At 31.4% G+C, this 22,587-nt stretch overlaps 1 protein-coding gene across 2 annotated transcripts in view; it reads right to left on the bottom strand.

Moving 5' to 3' along the window:
* The window catches only part of LOC134696466 (pre-mRNA 3'-end-processing factor FIP1-like), a 22,969-nt gene continuing 382 nt past the window's right edge, over positions 1–22,587 (bottom strand). Inside the window, exons 2-17 of one of the 2 annotated variants that reach the window (XM_063558292.1) lie at positions 21,298–21,331; positions 20,574–20,637; positions 19,903–20,033; positions 18,992–19,041; positions 18,442–18,582; positions 17,784–17,899; positions 16,467–16,509; positions 15,893–16,037; positions 15,527–15,642; positions 14,995–15,045; positions 10,194–10,218; positions 6,251–6,334; positions 3,691–3,759; positions 1,666–1,737; positions 1,036–1,239; positions 1–204 (exon numbers count right to left, since the gene is read on the bottom strand). In XM_063558292.1, coding sequence (XP_063414362.1) covers positions 63–204; positions 1,036–1,239; positions 1,666–1,737; positions 3,691–3,759; positions 6,251–6,334; positions 10,194–10,218; positions 14,995–15,045; positions 15,527–15,642; positions 15,893–16,037; positions 16,467–16,509; positions 17,784–17,899; positions 18,442–18,582; positions 18,992–19,041; positions 19,903–20,033; positions 20,574–20,637; positions 21,298–21,331 — 1,487 coding nt within the window. In that variant the 3' untranslated portion in view covers positions 1–62. The remainder of the gene's footprint in view (positions 205–1,035; positions 1,240–1,665; positions 1,738–3,690; positions 3,760–6,250; positions 6,335–10,193; positions 10,219–14,994; positions 15,046–15,526; positions 15,643–15,892; positions 16,038–16,466; positions 16,510–17,783; positions 17,900–18,441; positions 18,583–18,991; positions 19,042–19,902; positions 20,034–20,573; positions 20,638–21,297; positions 21,332–22,587) is intronic. The other variant, XM_063558293.1, reaches the window with a different exon arrangement.

Raw genomic sequence — 22,587 nt, forward strand, 5'->3', positions numbered from 1 at the left:
TTATATATACATCATTTATTATTGACAAGACAAGATGACACAATGACATAAGACAATGAAGATCATGATGAAGGTTCTGATTTAATTTGCGGCATCTCCTGCGTAAGAGTGGGAGGATACTGATCATCGTCATCCTTCTCTTTCTTAATCTTCTTCTTTTTATGTTTAGTTTTATGGTGGTCAGAATCTTCATCATCTTTTTTCCTGTAAATAAAAAATACAATTTTATGTACTTAAAATAACTTACTCTATATTTCAAACTTTTTTTTTTTTGTATGAATTTTATAATTTAAAAAAAATATTTCTTAAAAATGGGGTTCATGATGCTGTCTAACTTTCTATGTTGTGTCTTGTGTACTATTGTTTTTCTGTTTGTCTTTGTCTTGAAATGAATATGAAAGTGAAACTGTAAATTTCCTATTCCTAAAGGGGCTTTGGTTGCAAAGTGGTAAAAGTAGTTTATCTACAATACTAACAATAAGTAAAATACCAAAAATACCGTACTCCAAGGTAAATTCAAAGACAAAAAATCCTTTATCAAATGATAAAATCAAAATCTCAAAAACATAAAATAAATGGAAAACAATTGTAAATAAGCAATTAGATAAAAACCACTCTTGACCCAAAGTAAGTTCAATTTCCAATCTAGTTTGCCTTGGATTGCCAGTTATTCTGTCTCAGGTCTTAGGTACTCCAGCTTCCTCCTCCAACTTAACTGGTGACATGATATAGTCAAATGAGATGAATGCCAACAATCGATTTGTTCTATTACTAAATTTCCTCTTCTGTTCATCATTAGGAAAATGTCATTATCTAACTGTTTTATCTATAATATTTTAGCTTACTAACAATAATAATAAAATTAATATGCATAAAATTTTCCATTACAAATTTGTTTATCAATTTGAAACACTTTAAAACATCTTTGAAATTGTTGAAATCTGATTTTAAAAATCAATATTTTTTATCAAATACAATTATATTAATTTTACGTCATTTCCTTAATTTTTTATAACAATCATAAACTAAACTAACCTTCTACTAGATTTATGATGTTTTTCTTCCTTAATCCTGACATCTTTAGAACCTTCTCTAGTTCTGGATGTGTCTCTTTCTTTGTATCGGTCCCTATCCCTGTCACGATCACGGTCCCTTTCTCTATCACGGTCCCTGTCCCTATCACGATCTCTGTCCCTTTCACGGTCTCTATTGCTGTAACGGTCTCTGTCTCTAACACTCCTGAAATTAAATTAATTATTCTTGTACTTTCTCATATCAAACAAATTCCCAAACACTTTCTATGTATGATGTTTCCAGGCCTAGAATATACTTGTTGCAGGAGCCAAAAGCAGTGACTTGATTTCAATTACACCACTAGTTTTATTTATATGTAAATACTTTGAAGCTGTAACCATTTCATTAGCCATGAAAGCATTAAGTGAGAAAATAAAATTAGTGATGAATTATTGAAAACAAAATCAACCTTACTATTAACATTTTCAATAATACATTTACTTTTTGCATCTGAAAAAATTGCATTATCTTTAACAAAAGATATAATTTTGACTTCATTACAAGTATTTTGCCCAACATTTATGATTAATTAAGTCCTGATAGCAGGTACCCCTTCCTAAATAGTTTTCCAAAAGCGGATTAAACAATTACCTGTCCCTATCTCGGTCCCGATCTCTATCGTATCTCCGATCTCTGTATCTGAAATCTCTCTCACTTCCTGAACTGCAATCATAGAGAGTTGTTATCTTGTTGAATCCAATCGTTATTGTAATACATTCATAAGCATGCATATCATGGACAGTATCACCATTACACCCACAATTAACTAAATGTATACTATAGATTCATAACATTTCACCCAAGTATTCCAACATCCTGCTTTAACTGACACATTTTCATGGTCCCAAAATAAGGTTATTATTAATATTTTCACAAAATATACTTTTTGCAGTATAACAGAAACTATATCAGTATGTTATTGCAAGGTAGATAGATTATTAATAGATATTATTCATTAAATAAAAGAAACAGAAAAAGGAAATCCACATAAAATAGGTTAATGAATTGAGCTACAAATACATGTTTTACTCATTACTATGAATACTGTACATGTAGTTCAAAGAGATAGGAAAGTGTGTGACAATGACCATATTTGGGCTAATTCTATGTTGAAATATGAACTTTAAAATTTCAAAAAATGTCTGTTTGAATGTTAAGGTAATATGAATTGAAATACATTGACAATTTACATGATTTAAATTAAGGTATTTTCAAATACTTAGCAATTATCTTTTTACAGAAAAATATAATCAGGCTGTTGGTTTTATCTTCTGAATTTTGTCATCCCGGGTGTGTTTTGCTCATTGTTGTTTTAACATTACAATGTTCCCCCTTTGAATATATGTTTGAAATATTAACTTGCTGACCATGATTGTGCATCCATTAGTCTATGTGGTCTACTCAGGAATTTTATTTTCGCAACGTCAAGCTATGACTTATCAGTAAAAGATTCAGTTTTCGACGGATTTTTATCATTCAAACATATTTAACATAAAAACAAGTTCTTTTTTAAAATGCCATTTGTTTTGATTACACGAGAAGATTATGTGTGCCAATTTTCATGAAAACATAAATAGTGCAATTTTTTTTAAATTTGATAAATATACAGCAAAAAATGATGTTTCTACTACATTCATGACCATTTGATCAATATGAGTTATTTCTGAATAAACAAGAATGTGTCCAAAGTACACAGATGCCCCACTCGCACTTTTCATTTTCCATGTTCAATGGACCGTGAAAATGGGTAAAAAATATAATCAGGCAATAAAATTAGAAAGATCATATCATAGGGAACATTTGTACTAAGTTTCAAGTTGATTGGACTTCAACTTCATCAAAAACTACCTTGACCAAAAACTTTAACCTGAACTCGCACTTTCATTTGCTATGTTCAGTTGACCGTGAAATTTGGGTCAAAAGTTTAAATTGTCTTTAAAATTAAAAAGATCATATCATAAGGAACATATGTACAAAGTTTCAAGTTGATTGGACTTCAGCTTCATCAAAAACTACCTTGACCAAAAACTTTAACCTGAAGCGGGACAGATGGACGGACAGACGAACGAACGGACGAACGGACGCACAGACCAGAAAACATAATGCCCCTCTACTATCGTAGGTGGGGCATAAAAATGTATAATTTTTTAGGATACTTATAAAATACAAAAAACAATGTGTTTCTCTTTAAACAAAAAAGATATGTCTTTCTTTCAAAAGGGAAAATCAGAATTTTGAGCAAATATACAAAATTTCAATCTCATTTTACTCCAAAAGTAGCACATGAAGGGATATTTTTTATTACATATATTTGATTTAATCAGGTAAAAAATGGTCTCTATGGAAATTTCTATCAAAATGTAAATACAGGATCAAAACTGTATTGTATGCCCTTAAGATCCTGATATATGTAACAATGAATAAGTTGCTAACAAAAATAAAAAAATGTAGCAATTCATTTACACGGATCAGTAAAAGAATTTCCTTTACCAAATTAACAAGAATAGTTCAACACACTATCACTGTTATGATTCAAACAAAGTAAGAAATGTGCATTAAAAGGCATCAACTCAAAACACATATTTGTATCTTATACACAATTTCATACTAAATTACCTGCTGAAATCGGACTCTGACCTAGCTGGACTTCTTTCACGACCAGAATCCCATCTGTAACCAGCACCCCTGAAAAAAATTTAATATTTTTATCACAAAACTTAACTTAAAAAAACTGGAAGTTATAAATATCTATTCTATCAAATTAGTGGCAAGTAAATTTATAACGGAAAAAAAACTATCTCTCTTGCAGTTTTTCTACAGTGTGCAATAAAAATCGCTTGAAATTAATCATTTGAGAGTAATTCACATGTAACACAGCAAATAAACATTGTCAACTGTCTACATTCAACTTAAGTCAAATGAAAACATAGGATATATAAAATTACAAATATTCTCTTATTTTCCCAATTGAGTAATAAAAATTGTCAAGGAAGTAAACATTAAGAAGGACTAAAACACAAATAAGATAGAATGATGCTCACATAGTTTTGTCATCACCTTGAGTTACATTACTTTGGTCACTTGGAAATAATATCTCTTGATTTGAAGCAACCTTTATGCCCTAGATACATAAGTGTAATGACTTCTATTACAAAATAGGTCACATTGTGTCTTTTTTCATTTGTTTATTGTGGTGGTAAAAGAGATATGATTTTTTTTAGGTAAGTAATGTTTTGTCAAGATATCGATCAATCTGTTATTTTTCATGTCATTGTAAAAAATCTAAAGAATCTATGTAATTTTTGTAGTTGTTTATCTTACCAAAACAAAAAAAGTTATTGTATACCTTTACATATTTTCATCTAGCTCATACACTGAATTTGGAAATGATTACAAATCACGCATGGTTTTATCAACACAAATAGACAACTTTCAAGTTCAATGCATTTCCGTCAAAAAACTCTGGTTTTAGTGAACGTCATTTGTGCGTATAGGGGCTTGTCACTTCTATTCCAATGTTGAGCGAGTGGTTGGAAAACTATAATTCTATATTGTATGAATTATTCTGCAAATTGAATTCTCAAAATTAACAATCAGCCTTGCTGTCATTAGGGAATTGTCACCAAGTACCTACAGAACAACCATTATTTCTAGTTTATCCTACACAATGACAATCACTAAGACGCTTGATGAACGTAAATAGTGCAGGGATACAGGCGATCCCCTCAATCTGGTAAATGACGTCATAAAGCGAGTAAAATTGACGAGTTTTCTCCCGCGACGGATGAACTCGAAAGTGGTCTATTACTGCCTTACAAATTGCTATCAACCTGTATCACAAGCCTAACAAATGACTACAAGATTGATCTGGAGAAAGTTTGGATGCAGTTTTGTTTTCATTCGTTCCCTATGATCATAAACTTGTGTGGATAGACATTTAGGCAAGGAAAAAAAAATTAATTGATTGTCTGTTCTTTGCCTATTGTCAAATTACACATATTTCATTCATATACTGAACAAATTTGTGATAGAATAGCTAGGGTCAATATATCATAAATCTGAGTTGAAAGCAGGTCCTTTGAACTCTTAAAGTTATCGATGTTTACTTCAATTTTAAATATTAGAAAAGATATTAAATTTCATTCTCTCTATATAGCTATCATTAATCTTTCAACATAAATATCTAAATTGGTTTTTTGTTATCTGAAAATAAACATGACATGTATTCATAATTACATGAACAAAGGAGGACATGTCGTACTACACACCACCATACCCAATTATGTAAAGCAATGCTGTAAAATAGCTGACAATATATGGTTTGGGATGCTATATGTAACCAACACCACTTTCAAGGGAAGTTGAAATTCTTGTTTCCCACCATGCACAACAATATGTCAAGATTCTACAGAGACAGGCTTAATCATTGGTAATTACTAATTACTTACTTTTTCTTTCTGCTCAAAAATTAAAATAATGGTTTTAGGAAAATGTGTGTGAAGTTCTAATTTTTTTCAATTATTTAATGGAGAATAATATTAAAACATGTTGAATCAAAAGAGACTGTACATGAAATCTGTAAGTTGTATCTCCTCACTTATTTATACAACCCGTCTTTTAACTTTATTCTTTTTTTAATATTGACCATTCCTGCAGGTAAATGCAGAAAAGGAATTCAGACAAAACTTATAAAATGTTATTTCTAAATGTGAGCAATCTTACATTTACCACACAATGTGCAATACTTGAATGTTAATGTGCATAAATACAAAGTTCTGGAATATTTAGTATACATTTTCATTCAGTTAAAAATCATTCAAGCTGGTATGAATTAAAGTTAAGTTTGATCCACGGTTGTTCCTGTATTTTACCACTATCTTTCTTTTCAGTATATCAAAATTAATATGTATCCCTCAATTTTTGTGTTTTTCACTGTGAGACATTGCAAGCATAAGTTATTCCAAGTAATTTTTAAGAGTAAAAAAAAGGTTAATGTATCCTTTTATGGAATATATAAGAAGAAATTTGATTGTAAATCACAAAAAATCATCAGCAAAATGATCTTTAACTGAATCAATTAATATGCTATAAATAGTAACTTAACAGTACACTAAAACAATGTGTTACTTGTGTAAAAATCAGCTGATATGCTAATAACATTCAAACACTATATTACCTGCTATCCCAAGCTGAATGTGAATCATTATAAGCTGCCCCATATGCCTGTGAATCATAATAACTAGATCCTCTTTCATCCAATCTGTAAAAAAACAAAAGGTGTGTTTGAGATGTTAAATAAAATATTTGTGAATAAGTATACTGTGTTGAAGGCCGTACCTTGACCTATAATTGTTTTATCTTTTATAAATTGTTATTTGAACAGAGAGTTGTCTCATTGGCACTCATACCACATCTTCCTATAACTATGTTCCTCAAAGACCGTAAGTTCTGAACTTTAAAAGTGGATTGCCTCAAAACTAATTTGGAAAAACAACATCAAGCTTTAAACATACTGTGCTACATGTACATAAGGGAAAATCTATATGCCATGATACAATTTGTATTTTTATTTTCACCAGAATCTGTAATGCATTTTAACACTCCAATCCCTTCATGTAACTGTAAATTGGAATAATGGTTAATATCTGTGTTCTCATCAGAGACAAACCTTCATAAATCCATTCAGGTTTTGACAAATAATCTGACAGGGATCACTGGCAAAAGGTATCTGCATCATTATTTAATTGATATACTGCTTAGGTTTAGATTTCCACTAGTTCTTGTATATGAGACAGAACAATTACAAGGGTTCATAGGCTGAAATGTTGAGTCTGCTTTAGCATTTTAAAGGGAATTTTATGTTCCAAGCCTTTAAAATCAAGATCCTACGTCATTGTTCACAAAAACATAACATTTTCAATGATCCATGCAAATAAGGTCAAGGTTAAGTAAAGACCTAATAATGATTCTATACATAAATCAAGCTGACCTATAATTCTTATGATGCTAAAGATTTTCCATTGGTTATATATCAAATATTTGGAAGAATCTTTAATACTGGATATTTTCTATTATGGGAATATGCAGATTACTAAAGTAATTCTTTAACAAGGATAATGATAAGTTAAAGGTTTTTTTCCAATCATTTAAGACACTGTGCAGTCCAAATAATTATGATGTCTGGCAAAGCTATTTTTTTAATAATATTTTTTTTAAATTGAAATAGCCTTGCCAGACGTCATGATTATTTGGACTAGCACTGTGATAGTACATATACTAACAAGCAAATACAATATACATACAGAGCTTTTGATAACCTACACCAACGATATAACTAGCAACTTTGAAACATGCTAGTTTTCAACTGTTCTCCACTAAGCAAATTAGGCATATAGGCATGTGCTAATGTAACATGCATTCCTTTAACCAATTATTGTACATAAGTCACAATTTTTTTCATGATATTTCTATTATGCAGTTTAACTGTATTGAATGTCAACATTTAGTTGTTCTTTTTTTCACTTGATCTGTGTTTTGTGGTACATGTACTAAGCATTATGTAAAGGTTTCATAACATTTTGTTGTGACAAACTTAAGATAGAAAATAGACATTGGTTATACAAGGGCACAACTCATGAACTGTAAAAGAGACACCAACCAATGTCAAATTTGATCAATGTTTTGTGTTACATGTAATAAGCATTGTATAAAAGTTATGTAACATTTGGTTGAGGCATTCTAGAGTTAAGAGAACAGAAACCAATTTCAAAAATGTACCCTAGGGAAATGACAGAAAAGGGTAACACTTAATGACCCAACAACAAGGCAAGGGAGCATAATAAAAATAATTCATCTTAACAAAACTTTAGATACCTATTCAACTTCATAAAATATCACACATATTTGGGAATATTTACTTGTTTATAAGGTGACACTGATTGTTTACATAGTGATAACCTATTGCAAGTCATGAATACCTTGTCCCAACATACATTACTACACATGCAACCATCACATACAGGACTTCATTCCTATTATATAACTTAAAAGTGTTCATTATCAATGATTTATTCTTTTATTTTCTTCCTTTCTTGCTGAAAATGCAAAAATGTTTTATCTTTTTTTTTAGTACCGCCAAAAAATAAAACATATGTATCTCACCTTCGAGACTTTCTGTAAGGTAAATATAATAAGTAAGTTTGCAAGCCCTCTCACCAGTATATACATTATGCAGAGATTTGTTAGTATAAACAATGTGTTAATTTTTAATAATATGAAAACCTATATAACTTGTGAGTTAATTTATTAGTAAGCAAGTTAATAAACATAGATATAAGTCCTACATCCTGAAAGATCTGTTTTGCCTGTCGTTCATGTCAACCTTGAAACACATTCTTGGAAATTAGAAGTATCGAAACTCTATTTCCTGTGCATGTTTAGTTGTTTCATAGGAGTTAGTTATATATTAGCATCTCTCTTTAACAACACTAAAAACTCTAATTTATCCTTTATCAAGAAGGTGTTCATATTATACAGATTCCCAAACCAAATCAAATTTCTTTTCATTATCATTTTCTATGTTCAGTGGACCTTAAAATTGGGGTCAAAACTCATATTTGGCGTTAAAATTGGCATGATCATATCATTGGGAAAATGTGTACTAAGTTTCAAGTTGATTGGACTTGACCTTCATCAAAAACTACCTTGACCAAAAACTTTAACCTGAAGTAGGATAGACAGAAGAACAGAAGAAAGACAGATGGTCACACAGACCAAAAACATAATGCCCCTAGGTGGGGAATAAAAAAGTATTTAGAACTGATGCAATATTCTAGTACCAGACTTCCAACAAAATGTTATTTGAATTAGTCACTTTCAATCATTTTAGAACCAACTAAAATGTATGGGAGGAAGTATGCAAATTCTATAACCTAGCTCATAGTTATTTAAAGGAAAAAGCAAATGTTGATACTTTCTAATGAATGGACTCAAAATTCATGATTAAAAGACTCTGAAAGGCAGACATCATTAATAAAGGGCTGCGCTTTAGGGCATGATACGCTCGTTGCTCTAAAAGACGGACGTATAAGTTTTTGTCCCAAAATTGGAAAATCCCCCCTTTTTTAAGCATAAAAATTCATAACACGGAAATGTTAAATCTGAAATTTATAAAAATTGAAAGGGAGCTTACATCAATAGATATAAACAATTCACCAAAGTTTCATGGAGATTGGTGAAAATTTTTTTGAGTTATTGTCCGAAGTGTTGAAAATCCCCCCTTTTTTATAAATAAAGTCCCATAAATCCAAAACTTCAAGTCTGAAATTAAAAAAAAACAAAAGGGTGCTTACGTCAATAGATATAAACAATTCACTCAAGCTTCATGGAAATTGGTGAAAGTGTTTTTGAGTTATTGTCCGAAATGTGGACGACAGATGGACAAACGGACGGACTTTTTTATGAATAAAGCCCCATAAATCCAAAACTTAAAATCTGAAATTAAAAAAAAACCGAAAGGGAGCTTACGTCAATAGATATAAACAATTCACTAAAGTTTCATGGAAATTGGTGAAAGTGTTTTTGAGTTATTGTCCGAAGTGTGGACGACGGACAGACAACAGTATACCATAATACGTCCCGTCTAAAAGACGACGGGCGTATAAAAACAAGAATGTGGGATGCCCCATCCGCACTATCATTTTCTGTGTTTAGTGGACTTTCAAAACAGGGGGAAATTTCTAATTCAGCATTAAAATTAAAAAGATAATATCATAGCAAACAGGTGTACAAAGTTTCAAATTGATTGGACTTCAACTTCATAAAGACTACCTCCACAAAAAACTTTAACCTAAAGCAGGCCAGACCGATGGACGAATGAACAGACAGACAGAGACACAGACCAGAAAACATAATGCCCATAAATGGGGCACAAAAAGTGGAACTAAACAAGCAAAGTTAATCTAAACTATGCAAATAAATGTTCAAAGCACATAAATATATTTGAAATTGTTATTGTTGGTATATGTATCACTACATTTTAGTTAGATTAAAGTAAATGTAAACTACAAGTTAATAATCATGCTCCATTATCTGTTCATCAAGATGTTAAATAAACAAACCTTGTTGCTGGTGGTGGGTAGTAATCTGAAACAAAGTATTAATGTCATTTTTATCAAGATTTTCAATCTTCTTTATTTTTATGTTTTTGATATAAAGCCTTCATTTTAAAAAAGTAGTTCTTACTAATTGTGACTTAAATGAAGAGTTGGCAATCATAACATCTTCTTATATCTATATATTATGTGTCAATTTCACCAAACTACAAAATTGTACAATAATAATAATAGCTTAATAGACAACTTTCAAATCAATGCATTAAAATGGTGATTTTGATAAATTGAAATAGTATCACTAATTTTCTGAAGAAAAAAACATATGCCACTATTATGTTATTTGGGTCATCCTCAACAAGGTTATGCTAATAGAAAATATAATCTTTAAGTACTTTGGTACCTTTGTAATACAATCTGGGGTCTGTTGTTCAACTTGTGATTAAACTAATCATATGATTAATTTTAATCACTCGTTAAAAGTTAATCGGATGATTAGTAAATGCAATGATTAAATTTCGTTGTTCAACTTATTTTAATCATTGTATTTACTAATCATGCGATTAATTTTTAATCATATGATTAAGTTTGGGTAGTTAGCAAGTGTTTCCCACAATGCATTGTAAATCAGGGCCTCTATAACTTCCCTGTTTACATTAAATCATAACATTCTTCTTTTAAACAGTTTTTGGGTACCAATAATTATTGAATAAATATCTTATAACATGTTCATATTTTTTATGGAATCATATTCACTTTTAGTTTTGCTTCCAGTTCACAATGAAATGTTCTTTAATGGAAAAATAATTTCAGTGAAAAGTCAAGTAATGCCCTGAGAATATGCCGGGCATGGCCAATTTGTTTGTCCCTGTTTACCATGAAATGGTTATGGGTACATTTTGTAATAATCAAAATTTGCATTTCATTTGAAATATCATGCAACATTTTGTTGTTCTATAAACTCAAAAAGATCCAGAAATAATGTCAGTGATCTGAATTGTCTCCGGTCAAGAATGCATCCGATTCATGGCCGTGATTTTCATGATTTTACCCCGGTTTTCCACATATAAGTTAAGGAATTATAGGTCATCGTACGTCCTCCAACAACGAGAAAAACTCATAACGTTGAATAAGCTATAAATTTTAAAGGCCTAGGTATGACAAATCGCGGTAAGACAATTACAGTCACATGCAAATAGCCGATTGTATACAAGTAGCAGATGCTTATTTGGTCCCTTTTGTGTAGTCTCTTTTACCATTGGATGATATTGTACAACTAACCAACAAAGATGTCTTCTTACTATAAATAAAATAACTATGGATTATGTTTATGTTTCTATTTTTTTGGGCAAAAAGTACTGTGACAGCTTCTTGTTTGAAATACTTTCTTTTAATTGATGTCTGATATATGTATGCATTTAGTGTTTGCAAGTAGATGTCCAGTTAATTCTTATCTACTCTAAAATAACAATATATTCTTTAAAACCTTTCAAAAGTTATAAACACCTCTCCAATATATTTATTCAACGTGTTTCAGCAGAAAAATACGAAATACAAAGCAAATAATTAATATCAAACACATGATCATGAGATCACACAATGTTATTACATCGTTTGTTTGTCTCAGACTGATTGATATAATTGAGAATGGAAATGGGGAAAATGTCAAAGAGCCAACAACCTGACCAAAGAACATAAAACCGGCCAAGGCCACCAATACCGGGTCTTCAACGCAGCGAGAAAATCCAGCACCCGGAGGCGGGGTTCAACTGACCCCTAAATAAAATTGTGTACTAGTCCAGTGAAAATGAATCTAGACAAAGTGATGCTCCCCCCCCCCCCACACACACACACTCCATACTGAGGTAACTGTATTATAAGAAAGTAAATATGAGACTTTATTTTAGATATTGTTGTGCCTCCGCAGATGTAAATTTAATTTTAAACCAAAACACCTTAAAAAAATTTAAGAAAAAAAAACATAAATCGTAATTTCCTGTCGATATACACGTCTACATAGTATGTCCTTACAATCTAAAAGGTTTCATGAAATTCTGTTGTTGGTGACAAACTGCTGCAGTAGTACATTGAGGCAAATAAGTTCAAAGGGGCGTAACTCCTAGAAAATAACCTGAATCATAATTTCATGTCGATATGCACATCTACATAGTATGTCCTTATTATCTACTATTCCACATGCACATCTTCAGTGTATATGTTTAAATAGTCATAAAACTAAAAGACTTCCTAGAATATAAACTATGGGAGGAGTTATCCATCCGCAAACGAAATGCATTTTTTATTTAAGCATATACTCCAAAAATGACAAGTTCAACTATCTTTCAAAAGAGCAAATATTAATTAAAATCAAAACCCTGACCACATGCACACCTTTGGATATATGTACAAATAGACAGCCAAGTTAAAACTTCCTAGAATTCAAACTGTATGAAGAGTTATGTGGAATAACTATATACCATAATGGGACGGAAAGACGGAAGGATGGAAAATGAACGGACAGGGGACCCCCACCCCATATAAAACATTCAATATTAACAAAGGTCAGATGCTCCTGACATGAGCGAGCGCCGTGACAAATGCGTTGGGGTTAAATAAGATTTGAGAGATCTAAACATCCCACCTTTACCGCTAGCCAATGTAGAATAAAGAACAACATAAATTACGCATAGTAAAACTCAGCTTAAAAGAAGTCTGAGTCCGAAGTCAGATAAGGTAACAAATAAAACTAAACAAAATGACAATGATATGCCAGGGGCACCCTCTCCATGTTCAAAATATACATGAAATATTAGTCACTGTACCTTGTATGTTCTAGGAATTCTAACCATGAGTTTTTTTATCCGCTACATGTCAAGGAATCTTTGTTCAAATCGCCGATGAACCCCTATTGCACCCATTAGGAGATAAATATTTGATTCCATTAAATAAAATTAATTTATGACCTACATGTACGTGTCGCTAAAAACACGATCATAATATAATAAATGGTCAATATATAAACTTCTCCATGTAATTTTCGCTATTGGATTTTTGCATGCCCTTTATTGTTAATATCCAGACTAAACTAATGGATCAGATCGGTAATCGAACACTCATCGATCATATTCGATCTGTCCTCGACTGATGTCTTGAAGTCATCGATCAGTAATCGATCAAACTCTCTTGGGAAATATTGTCGCAATTTATACTTTATCACATAGGCGGATCCAGGGGGGGGGGGGGGGCTGGGTGTCCCGGGCCCCCCTTTCGTGGGAAAAATTTGGTTGATTATATAGGGGATCATTGAAGCATGACTGGAGCGGCCCCCTCTTAGGTGAGTCAGCGCCCCCCCTCCCCCCTTAGGAAAAGTTTATGGATCCGCCACTGTATCATGTCTTACTCGGACTATTAAACCGGAGTAGTTGAGTGTTAAATAAATCAAACGTAATATCATCACGGTTTTGCAATGATCCTAATTATTTGAATGACCGGCACTAGTAAGTGAAATTCTCCCTCTTTCCCAACGGGGGTGAGTTGCTTCTTTTGAAATATCTCTGACACTCGAAAAAATCAAATGAGATTTTCCAGATTCTTGATAACAGGTGCTTGAGTTTGTATATTACACGTCAGTTGAGAAAGATGAGATATATAATTGACTCATATTTTTTTTACGAAATCACTAACATAAAACATTTGCGGTAGAACATTTTCATAATAAATAATTGGAGTGGACTTTAAGGAGGGGTATCTGGGGTCTGAACCCCTCAAAGTTTTATTTGACAATCAAAGCCTTTGAAAGGAGACATATAGTTGGAACAATCATTTTAACTTAGGCACTGTTGGAACACCCTCCCCCTTTTCCCCCCATTTTCCGTCCATTATTTGGTTCCTCGTCAAACATAAGTTTTAATAGTACATGGAAAATAAATAATGTTTAAAAACTCCTGTGTAAAGATAAAAACCGTAAGGTCCGAGCTATCTGCGGGACGAATTGACCCGTTAAAATTTACCTGCGTAAACTGTTAGGTCAAGGGCGCTCCCAGAGAATGTGCTATTATTTGAACTTCGAAAAATGGGGTAATTAGCAAAGACTTGCTACCAAAATCACCTATGGCCTGTACATTAATGCTATGGTAACATTTATTATTTATAAAGCTGTTTTGCGTAATATTTTATTGAATGATTCCGCACAATTATGTGGCCGTCGTTGCAATCAACACCGTCACTGAGCCGGTAAAATACAAACGGAAATCAGCCGAAATGTGCAGTTTCATTCTGTTATCAAATGACCAATTAATGAGTGCGTCCGATCCTTCGCCCCATCTTGTCAAATCTTTTGCCAATTTATGTGTCAACTCAACTCCTAGCAAATATATTGTGTTTCTTTCAAATATTAAAGCTCTTTCATAGCTGAAATCTCTTTCCAGGAGCTAAATATATCTTAAACATCTCATATTTCAAGGATAAACTTATTTTTGCATTGGTACTGCAGCCATCTTGGATGCTTTAATCATATGATTAAAATTTAATACACCTCAAAGAGGTCGATTAAGTTTAACTACAGTTTTAGCCTTTTTAACGCAGCGTTAAAATTAATGACAAGTTGAACAACACACTAATCATATGATTAAATTTAATCGAATGATTAAGAAATTTTAACGACGCGTTAGCACTAACGACAAGTTGAACAACAGACCCCAGGTTTATTACATCATTTTTTTTCAGAAGTAAAAAATTTGATTGATGAATTTTCTCTATAGTTTTATCATTTTAAAAGCAGATTTTGTTGAAAAAAGAAATAACTACTTACGTTCATAGCCAGGCATGGCCCCAGGAGGCGGAACACTGGAGAACGGAACACCTAGAATGTAATTAACAAAACCTTTACACACGAAAATACATATATATGAAAAACTAAAAATTAGGAAGATGGATTTTCTATTTGTTTCATCATTTACAAAATTTTCAAACAAAAAGTTATGAGGATTGTATTATATATCAAGGGGTTCTTTGAAAATGGTAAAGTTTGGAAAAATGCTTTATAGCTGCCATCATTATTTGGTGAATCGATATAGAATATCTGTAACAGATGAAAACAAATATTTTACAATTGTTTTATGGTTTTTATTTGTTTTAACCATAACCCTTGCAAATTGTGTGACAAAAAAACTAACATAACAACTTTGAAGATGAGAAAATAGACATTCAATTTTCTTTTTTACATAATACTGTGAAATAATTATTATTTGTGGGATAAAAATAATCTAAGATTTCATGGTTGAAAAATTAATATGAGTTATCTCCCTTTTTCATCATATTTGTATATATTTCAGGAAACTTACCAGGAGGAGGATATCCAGGTGGTGGCAATCCAGGAGGTGGCACTGAATAATCTGGAGGAGGTATCCCTGGTGGCAAGCCAGCCATTCCTGCTGTAGGGTCTGTTGCATAAGATTTCCTAAAAGACAAAACATAGTTTTCACTCTCTTTTAATATATGCCTACGTACAAATGAACTACGGTCTTTAAAAGATTTGCAAATGTATATTAGCTGTGTATATACATGTTTTAATTTTGTACGACATGCAATTATGTGGTCCATATTTGCATTCAAAATCTGTTTAAAATGAAGAAAATCTGTAGTGGTATACTTCTCTCTTATACAACATATTGTATTTTACAATGAAGACAAACATAAAACTCATCTACCCTGTAGTGGGAATAGGATCTCCTGTATTATCTGGTCGCCTTGAATCTCTAGCTGTACTCCCTATTACATCAATGGTACCAGCAATTTTTCTGGTAGTGACTGGCTTCCTGTTCTCAAGGACAGGAACAGATCTTACTGAATCACCTGAAAACAACAATTTTATTCATCAAATCAAAATGGAGCATGGTTATATATATGTACATTAAAATTAAATAGTCCTAGCCTATCATGTATTGAAGTAATTACATGTAAATCTTTAAATGGATGTGCTAGTACAGATTACATTATTTGTATTTTTAAAAAACATGTGGGGTTTTTAAAATGCTACAATGCCATCTTACAGAAATTAATAATAAACAAATACACTATAAAATCATTATCAGTAAAAAAAACTTCTGAAACTTTCTCCAATTTGACAAATCATTTTGGATCTTTGATACTTTATATAAAATAAAATACAATAACCACAATTGCCTAATGATAACGTTGTACATGTTATCCTCAAGTGTGTATCTTCTCCGTATCTTCTTTTAACTTATCAATAAATTTATCATAACTGATCAAATCTAATACCTAGTAGATCTTTCTTTGGATCTCCAATGGGTCGAACAGGTGCCTGAAAAATAATGCAAACACATTACTACACATGAGTTCCTCTTCTTTAATGTGTAATTAATGCCTTCTTCAATCAATTTAATCTTAAACTAATGTTCAATAAATAATGAGCAGCCATTATTTGACCCCTCATATTTCAGTTATATTAAAAAGAAATGAAATTACAAAACTACATTAGTAAGTCATTTATAAAATCTGGCCATTCAAGTATTAGTGCAATGTCATAAACATGTCAGATTTGATTTTTTTCTTCTTAAAAATTGGCTATTTCATAGCAAGTTTTGGCAAAATAGACATGAGCCACGGCATTTACTGATAATAGATATTTCATCCACATCTTCAAATATTACATCTTGTTGCAAAACATTTTTTTAAGCAACACCTTGGCTTATGTATAAATATTAATGACATGATCAAAAATAAGGCTTTTTTCACAGTTTTTTTATGTTTTTTATGAATTTATAGGCAAAAGCAAGATCTTTTGAAGCTCTAAAGCAGTTTTGTAGAACAAAATCTATAATTTATCTATCTCTCCTGATCGTTGAAGGACACATACAAGGTTTCATTATCATTGTTGAATTTATGGGGATCCAAGTTTGGTACAAACCCAGGATAGTTTAAGAAAGTTATTAAGATTTTTAAAACTTTCAACCACAGAGTTAATGTGATGTTTCCCTGCAGAAGTCCATTTAAAAGTAAATTACAGAAAAAATGGATTTATTTTTTTACAAAATTTACTTCTGGATACTATCTTATGATCATAAACAAGCTTCTGTCTAAGTTTGGTACAAACCCAGGATAGTTTAAGAAAGTTATTAAAATTTAAAATCTTTAACCACAGAGTGAATGTTATGTTTTTATTTCCCCGCAGAAAAACTAAGTCTATTTATAAGTAAAATACGGAAAAAATGGAATTTTATTTTCACAAAATTTACTTCTGGATACCATCTTATGATCATAAACAAGCTTCTATCCAAACTTGGTAGAAATCCAGTATAATTTAAGAAAGTTATTAAAATTTCAAAAACTTTAACCACAGAGTGAATATTTGTGGACGCCACCGACAACGACGAAGGAATGTGGGATTGTTTAGTCTCGCTTTTTCGACATAAGTCGAAGGCTCGACAAAAACGAAAAATACCATGTTTTTGAATTACTGAATCTACTCAATAAATTCTCATCATGAAACCCTACAGCAAAATGTAAAATATGCTCATTCATTCAGTTTTTAAAAATACACCATCTAAATTAGGGAATTTTGTACATTGTACTTACATATGTTCTTCCGCCCATGGAACCAGCCTCTGACCTCATTCTTCTTTGTCTATCACAGTATTGTCTCCACGTATCTTCATTAAACCCATAGTTAAAATAATCAGTTATGTCAGCACCTGTGAGGAAAATAAATATTGTTTTTATAACTTAGTTAATTTAGTATTTGCACTTCGATTAAGTTTACCTCCATTGTGATTTCAGTTACAAACCTTTGAAATTGTAAATCCTTTAGTAAAGCATCCATTTCTGTAATTGGTTTACATTTTAAAGAATAATGCTTTTTGATTTGTTATTTATAATTGCATACTTTTAATAGTAATGTATATTTTGATTGATAACACTGTACATAGATCTTTTTTTATGTGAGAATACTTTGAATTCTTTTTTTTTGTGCTTTTATTGTTAGGATTGTTGACCTGTGGGCTATGGACAAAAGGATGAGATTTGTAATATTACAATTTCAGGACATTCTGCATTTAAAATATGAGTTATCACTATGCCAAACCCTTTTTGTTGATATTTCTCTAATCATAATAACATTGCGAACATTTCTGAATGTTCAGTGTAAATAGAAGAATATTATTTTGCAAATTTAGCTCAATAACTAAAAGTCAATATTAAAACTCTTAGTTAATACAAATAAATAAATTTGACTGACCTGGTTTCCTCCATGGTTTATCTTCAGCCTGTATGCCATCTAGATCAAAGTCATATGTGGGAACACCATTAATACTTCCCACTGCCTCTACATCCACACCCTTAGTTGTTCCTGTTGATGTTATGGCTCTGATGGCTCCACCTATAAATAGATTTTATGTGTTTACATTTTCAATGTGCTCTAAAAAAAAAAATCAAAAAAAGATCTGACTTTATCAGCAAGTATCTCAAACAAGCTTGTTTTAGGCAGTTGTGATAGTTGTTGAGTTGAATTTAGTTTTTTTGCATTTCATTGATAAATGGGCATTGATGGTTGCTACCTTTAGATGAAACTCCTTTGTATAATATCTTTTATAAAACATGAAGTTCATTTTCATGGAGGTATGATAATAGTTTTTGAGTATCTAAGAAAACAAGAACTGAAAATTTCTCTTAAAAGATAAGATTTTGTCCACAAAAATTTCCATAACTAAAATTTCCCCATACATGTGCCATGCATACATAAAATCTCATTTTTACTGTTTGTAGAATTTCATAAGTTATATTCTTACCAGCAGCCTTGTGGTATCCACCTTGTGTCTTAAATAAATTTCTAGATGCACTGAAAAGATAAAAGTATAACTGATGATGTAAAAGATAACTAGCAGATAGTAATTACCATATATTTCATGGATTTAATTTAAAGTTAGGTGACCGTAAATTCGAACACTTAGACAGTCTGTTTTTTAATGTAACATATTTTTCGGATATAACTCAACAAACAAAAGTTAATGACTCCTTGCATTTCACATGTAACTGTTGATTCTTTTCTTTTGGTGAATACCAATTTTTTTCAGGGATTTAGAAATAGTTGTTTTTTTGTGGATATTTGATTATGTCAGTTTAAATAGCCAAATACTCCATACAGACCAATATATCCATGTAATTTGTGCTTCAGTCAGACCTTTTCATTCGTAAATTACCTGCATCGATAAATTCCATTAAATACAGTATCCTAATAATAACAATGATTCCATAGTGTAACATTTTCACTTTGAATTTTTAGACATGATGTTTAAATGATTTGATCAATGAAGATTCCATAAATAATACATGCATGTACAACATATTATTTTTGGGGCCCTTTAGAGTTTGCTGTTTGGTATGAGCCAAGACTCTTCTTTGCATAAAAGGCCGTACTTGGACCTATAATGGTTTACTCCTACCAATTGTGATTTGGATGGAGATTTGTCTCATTGGCACTGATACCACACCTTCTTATATCTTTATAGCATATGTACAAAAATGATGTAGCCCACACTGGTGGATCTAGAAATTTTCATAAGTTACTGACTGCCTAAGAGGGGGCCCTCTCCAGTCGCACTTCAGAGATTCCCTATTTTTAAAAAAATCCCATAAAGAGGGGGCCTGGCACCCTGGGCCTCCCCCTAAATCCGCCTCTGGCTCATGAAAGCATACTTACTCATTCATGGGAAAAGTTTGTATATCACCAATTGTGACCTGAACATCATCATCAGAATCCTCATCGCTATCTTCTGATTCACGCTCAGCAGCATTTTCTTTTTCTTGTGATTGTGATTCCTCCTCTCCACTCTGTAAAATTAATTTTTTTACATATTATCTTTATACATGTAGCAAAGTCTTAAACAAAATTTATAAAAAGATTTACTTGCTATCACAATACTTTCAAATAGATTTTTGAAACAAATTACAATGTTGCAGAACCTGTTTTGTTATAAGCATGAAGTTTATAAAATTCAACCATTCAAATCCCACTAAAATTATCATTTACATTCAACATTTAAAAAAAAGATATCTGCATCAACCTTGTGTCAAGAATATGTAAAATTAAATAATGATTTTCAAAAAAACTTCAATTACAAAGTATGCGTTGTGTAGTTTTGATGTGTTTTGTTTTTTGATTTTGCCATGTGATTATGGACTTTCCAAATTGATTTTCCTCTGAGATCAGTATTTTTGTGATTTTACTTTTTTTGTACATGCATCTAATTATACTCTTAAATTTTCAATTCACTTCCTGTTCTAACTAGTTTATTAAGTCTTAACTGTGCATTGATATGGTTTCATATGTATGTAATTTCTTTTTATACACATTCATTTTTAATACCTTACCAATTCTCCAGCTTCTCTGTCATCCTTTCTGTCAGATCTACTGTGTTTAGGTGGGTCAGCAGCCCTGTTATATCAAATATAACACAATTTTTACTAGCATGTGACTACTGCATTTCATATTAAAATGGTGTGCCAAAGAACAGTAGGATGATATAATGTAGTATGTTTGCAAAATTAGAAATGAGAAAAAATATTAATATAGAACTGCTGAGATTTCAAGATATATTAGATAAATGTTATGGTACATGTACATTTGTATATATGTGTAATTATTTTATATGCATCATGCTGTAAAATATTCATGTTATTCAACTAAAAATGACTCAATATACTGAGAAAGATAGGACACTTTCATTTCCTTAGATATTAATTGAAGGGTCTTAATACATGTAGCATGTGTAAGCTACATATTTGTCAAAAAAATAAAATATGATTTTGTTTGCTTCAAACAACTATAAAAGAAGAATTGTGAAATAAGTCAATGTAAGTTTAATTCAATTTTGTCAAAATAAGTCCAATTAACAAGAAAACAGTATGTATAAAAACAGGACAAATTACTTAATAAAATGTACATGCAATATCATAAATATTTAGCACTTCCACAATATCCCTTATCAGGCTTTTTATATTTCAATGTATTTCTAACAAAATGTTCTTTTAAAGAGATGCATCAGTATTTTATAATGTTTATTTCATATACAGATATATAGGCCATATAGCTTACCCGCTAGCTTTTTCTTGTGACTCTTTATTATCATCTAAAACAAAACAAAACAAAAATAATTACATTGTTACAGCAATGACTCCAACAATATAATTACAAGAGTCCTTTACTAATGATTGAATTTTACTCTAATTGACTCTAATGGTAGCTACAGAATAAGAGTTGATGTATGACAGTAATAAATTAAGGCTCATTTGACACGAATCCAGGACTGTTCGCGCCCATTCAGTTTGGCACCCACTCATGTTCGCCCCCTTTCACTTTCGCACCCTACATGTTCGCACCCAAAGTCTGTTTGCACCCTACGTGTTCGCGCCCAATTTTAATTGGTTTTGGGTTTAATAACTGTGTAATCAAGTTTTGGCATGTAGTATTCTTATAAGTACAATTGTTTTCGTTGTCTCTAAATAAAGTGAGACGCCATTTTTTATGATTGAGTTGAATAAATCTCAATTATGTTTTGGATAGTGTATTGTTAAAAAAAAAAAAATCCTTTCTAAAAAAAAGTGGAATTCCGTAAACGTTTTATTTTGTGTTGAATAACTCTTAATCATGTTTTGTTTAGTGTATTGCTATAACTTTGTTTCATTGACTTGTTTCAAAATGGAGTGAGATTCTGACTACTTTTTTTTATGTGTGTTGAATAAATTTTATCATGTTTGATCATGTTTTGGTTATAGTAGTGTATTGCTATAATTTATTGTTTCATTGTTTCAGATCAAAGAGATCAAGCTTTTAAAAACATTTATCTTTTGTGTTTTTCATTTAAAATCTTCAATCTTTTACTCATACCAAGCTATAAATACATTCAGTATCTACACCAAAGCAATTAAAAACAACAATCATGATTTTCCAATTATTCAACTGGAATTTGAATTAAAATTGGGTGCGAACATGTAGAGTGCGAACCTGCGAGGTGCGAACGTGGAGGGTGCGAAAGTATATTGGGCGCGAACGGACCTGATACCATTTGACACTACCAATATACACCTTATCGCTATTCCCAGATGACCCGAGAATTTGTCCTTGCAAGAACTATTGAAGTCATTCAACAATCACTTTTCCATTGTGGCATTATATATTTTACATGATGACGTCAATTTTTCATGGGAACATGTGTAATGTCCAGTACTGGCGGACAAATAGTGATAAGGTGCATTTAAAACATTCAACCCTGTTTTTAGAAACCACTACTGGAACTGGTCCACATAATCATGACGTCTGATCGATCGATGAGGGTATTTACGATATGAATTCAGAGATCATTTAATGAAGTTATGAAAGTTAATA

The sequence above is a fragment of the Mytilus trossulus genome, chromosome 14 (assembly GCF_036588685.1).
Source record: "Mytilus trossulus isolate FHL-02 chromosome 14, PNRI_Mtr1.1.1.hap1, whole genome shotgun sequence".
In the NCBI taxonomy this organism is placed as follows: Eukaryota; Metazoa; Mollusca; class Bivalvia; order Mytilida; family Mytilidae; genus Mytilus; species Mytilus trossulus.